Genomic DNA, 4,461 nt, shown 5'->3' on the forward strand with positions numbered 1-4,461 from the left:
TTATTTAAGCTTGTAATCTCATTTACAAAAAAACCCTGTAAATAATAATAATTTGGTGGCGCAGTGCGATGGTTTTAGGCGATTTGACTTTGTTATGAGAGAGCTGTAAAAAAACCAAAGGAACTAATTTTAAAACCAATTCTCACAGTCTGAAATTTGGGTCGCTCGGCTGAAGTCAATACGTGTCTTCTTCCTCGAGTCGTTAAGTCGAAAGAGTTTCATTTCATAAACTGAAACTGCTGAAATGATTGTTACAACTGCTTAGGCAAAAACAAACAAAACAAACAAACAAACAAAGAAACAAACACATTTTTCCTTTTGAAAGTTGTAAATTTAAAAATCTTTAGCTTTCGGAATGTATTTATTATTTACAAACTAACAAAATCCATCTGTTTTAATTTTAATTATTAATTTCTGAGAATGACTCTTAGAACCACTTGTCAAACTACGCACATCGCATTATTATTATTATTTTTTGCTTGCTGTCTTGTTGCCCTTTTATGACTACCCTGAAAAACATGGTGCCCCCCTCACTGCCCCCTATGGACCAGAATTTATAGGCATTTTCTTTTTAATACATTTAAAAGAGGCTAAGCTCTAATAAGGTGAGCAGTGACAATGCTTTCCTCATGAACCCACTCATAAACTTTACTTTAGTTTGGTTGGTTGGAGTTTAAAAAGCTAACACTGTCAGAGAGCATGAAATCAAAGTTGCGCTGACTGTGACATTAATATAAATTATTACTACACTGCTCAAAAAAATAAAGGGAACACTTAAACAACGCACGCTAAGGCCAAGTAAATCAAACTTTTGTGAAGCACATTCAACTCTGTACAGAACAAAGTACTCAATGCGAATATTTCATTGATTAAGATCGGGAGTTAGCGTGCGTTTAAGTGTTCCCTTTATTTTTTTGAGCAGTGTATTTTGCTGCTTCTTTGCTTCCTTGCTATTCAACCTGTTGTCTTACCTGTCTGTGCCTTCATGGCATATGACATCGAGGAAACGTCATAACGACATAAAGCGACAGACTTTTAGAATACAACTTGTTGATTTTAAATTAGATTCCTCTTTGTGTGTCTGATGCATCATTTTAGACATAAAAACAAACACTCCAAACTTGAAAATAAATTCAAAGCTTTAATTTAAGTAACTATTTCATTACAATTTATTGTATGTAATGTATAATGCAATGAACATTAACGCATCAGTAAAGGAACAAATCAATGCAGCTTTTCGGTGTACAGCTCCTGTCTACAGCTTCCTCACCCTTAAACGGAGAGGCATCATCTTTGTCAGATAAGGCAAATCTAATCTCCTTGGGTCACCACGTTCTTTATAAATATGTGCCAGCGGTCTCTTTCGTGCACGTTCAGCCTTTGGAAAAACTCAGTGGCACAGATGGTTCAAAAACAACAAACCCATTTTTATCGTCTGACCCCCCCGAGCCTGTTTGTTTGACCCTCTGAGCCGTCAATCAGACCTCAGGTGACCAGAGGTCGGGTCTTTGGTCCGATGTCAGACGTTGCTGATTGACYGACATTCTTCTCTGACTTTATCACAGGATTCTGAGCTGCAAMGTGAAGCTTAAAGCTGCAGTTTWTCTTTTTCTTTCCTTTTTTTGTTGCCATTTTGAGCAAAGAAACAGGTATGAAGCAAGAGTTACGAATCATGATGCTCTCTGCTTGGGCCTGATATTATGAGCCATAAAGGAAGTCAAGCAAATAGAAACCCGGGCCACACGGGATCAACATAATCCAAATTACATTTGCCAATTTGTAGAACAGGAGTTGAGCCGAGCTTTAGCTTTTAGATTTTTACTCCAAATATCTCCAGTTGAACTATATAGCAAAAGCAAACAATAACATCTTAAATTGAACTCTTTGTTTTTCCCCATTTATGACTATGGTTTTAATTTTTTTTTGGAACAATAAAGTGAAAATCTACAAATATTATTATTTAATTTATCTTATTTGGTTTCTTGAGATCTTCTCAGGACATCACAAAACTTGTCACCCACATGTTTTGTCACAAAAAAATGGTGCCCCGACCACAAATTTATTACAGAAGCTGAAAAGGATGATTGAAAATATATATTTATTTAAAAGTTGACAGATTAAAATGGAATAAGAGTATTGCTCTTTTTTAAGGCTAAACAACAGATTTAAAAAGGCCACAGCTTTGTAAACTTGGATTAAAATGAACTATTTTTAATGATCTGCTGAGCAAGAATAAGAGTATTGCTCTTTTTTTAAGGCTAAACAACAGATTTAAAAAGGCCACAGCTTTGTAAACTTGGATTAAAATGAACTATTTTTAATGATCTGCTGAGCAAAAATAACTTATGATGTCCTGAAATTTCTATACTTATAAGTAAATTTATCATTTTAGATTTTGTTCATTAAAGCGGCATGTTTTGTTTTACCTGCATGTATGTGTTTTTCTTTCCGTGTGTGCATAAAAGGAAATATATTTGTGATTGATCATAAAATGAACGAGAAAAGCAAATAAAAATCGAACGTAAAAGAGCATAAAATAAAAGTTAAGTAAGGAAATGACCAAAAACCCAGAAGTTCAAAGGTTTTCAAATAAGCAATTCATGGTCACAAGAGATGCAAACCTGTCTTTTTTTTATTACAAAAAATTTGTTCAGTTACATTGTTTCAAAAAAAATAAAAATAAAACTCACAATCAGTCACTGAGGAGAGCAGAATCCCTCTGCTGGAATCAGGAACATCAGTGTCGGTTCTCTGGATGCGCCCTTTTAAAAACCGAACTTCACACAGACGCCAGAGTGAGATATGCCCCCCCCCACACCCCCAACACACACGCACACACACACGCACACACATACTCATTGTAGAAAAATAGAGTGACCACCAACTGAACTCAGATTCAATTGATTCAACACTTTTCCATACAAAAATAACAATAAAGAAAATCGCTATGAGCAATCATCACAATCTGAACAGGATCTAAAGGCTTTCACAGAAATTTAAACTCTATAATTGTCCAGAGTCTGTTTGCACGGGAATAAAACAACATATGTGCCATGTGTGATAGCAGCATCAGGTATGGTTTGACTGGGTTGGACACTGTAGCAGCTTTCAGCATCAAACTAAACGCACTCCACTGCTGCCTGAGGGGCCACCTGCTCCTTCTTGTACTCCTCCAGCCAGCTCTTCAGCTCCGAGATCCGGTAGCCCTCGGGACCCCTGCCCCCCTGGTACACCACCCTCTCGTCCATCACTATGTAGAGTCTCTCAAAGTAGGCTCCGTACGCGGCGTTGGACGAGTTGTCCATGGTGTCCACCACCACGTTGCTCCCCGGCACCTCGGAGAGCATCAGCTGCGCGGCTCTCAGCCTGTCCTCCAAGCAGCGGTGCTTGGGGATCTGGTAAGGCGCGTCGGAGCTCACCCAGCCGTCCGACGGGTGCGCCTCCTCGATGTACACCACCAAGAAGTCCGCGACGTCCGCGTACTGGCGCATGACGCGCTGGAACGCGGCCAGCCGCGTCATGAACGGCGGTCAGGAGCAGCTGCCGAAGTTGAGGATGAGCGGCCGCTTGCCCTTCGTGCAGTCCAGGAGCCGGACCGGCCGCCGCTCCTGCACAAGCATCACCTCGGTGTTGGGGGCCGTCTGGCCCAGGTGCGCCGATTTGAGAAAGTCCAGTTTCTGGCCGTGCCACACGGCCCGCAGGGACTCCCAGGTGAACATCCGGTTGGAGTCGGAGACGCACAGCGGCGGGTCGTCCGGGCCGTCCTGCCTCTTGCCCATGAYCATCAGCACCTTCCTCCGGATGCACAAGAAGTCCAGGAGCCACAGCATGACGGCGGCCAGCAGGAACCGGGGCAGCAGCATCAGGCACAGCGCGGCGTGCTTCAGCGCACGAGCCGCTTGGACAGCTCCGGAGTCGTCCATCATCTCTTCCTCCAGCAGACAGGACGACACTGACACAACTAACACACTCACTCACCTTTAGCCATGGAAGGAAACATATCTGACGCAGGCTGACTACACTCCTTTTATAGGTACCAGCTCCGCCCACTCACATGGCGGGGATTACCTCCCGTCAACTCTGGGCTTCAGACGCACACAGAGGTGGGGAGGGGGGTGCCCAACAGTCCAGATGTCCAAATGGAGAGGGGATCTTTAAAAACGTGTTAGTCCACACCTTTCCCCTGAGCTGAGCTTGTTTGGCTTCTTGTTTTATTGCCTCTGTCTTTTAGTTCTTGTGCACACACTGTCAGTCCTGAAAGTCAGGCTTGTACTTCCCTCCAACCCTCCAGCAAACTGTGATCTGTCCTTCTGCTGAAGGCTGAGGGAAAAAAAAAACAGCCACTAGACGGCGCTGTACTCTCATAGACCAGACAGAGGGGTTTAAAACTTCACCAGAAAATGTGGGGCTGCAGATTGTGTGTGTGTGTGTGTGTGTGTGTGTGTGTGTGTGTGTGTGTGT

The 4,461-nt window shown here is 42.5% G+C and overlaps 1 protein-coding gene across 1 annotated transcript; it reads right to left on the minus strand.

Moving 5' to 3' along the window:
* Window positions 1–2,614: 2,614 nt before the first annotated feature.
* On the minus strand, window positions 2,615–3,998 carry LOC106518589 (type III iodothyronine deiodinase-like). The gene has a single exon (XM_014009939.1). The coding sequence runs from the start codon at window positions 3,924–3,926 to the stop codon at window positions 3,120–3,122; it is 807 nt and encodes a 268-aa protein (XP_013865393.1). The 5' UTR covers window positions 3,927–3,998; the 3' UTR covers window positions 2,615–3,119.
* Between the last annotated feature and the right edge of the window lie 463 nt (window positions 3,999–4,461).

The sequence above is a fragment of the Austrofundulus limnaeus genome, unplaced genomic scaffold (genome assembly GCF_001266775.1).
Source record: "Austrofundulus limnaeus strain Quisiro unplaced genomic scaffold, Austrofundulus_limnaeus-1.0 Scaffold63, whole genome shotgun sequence".
Lineage (NCBI taxonomy): Eukaryota > Metazoa > Chordata > Actinopteri > Cyprinodontiformes > Rivulidae > Austrofundulus > Austrofundulus limnaeus.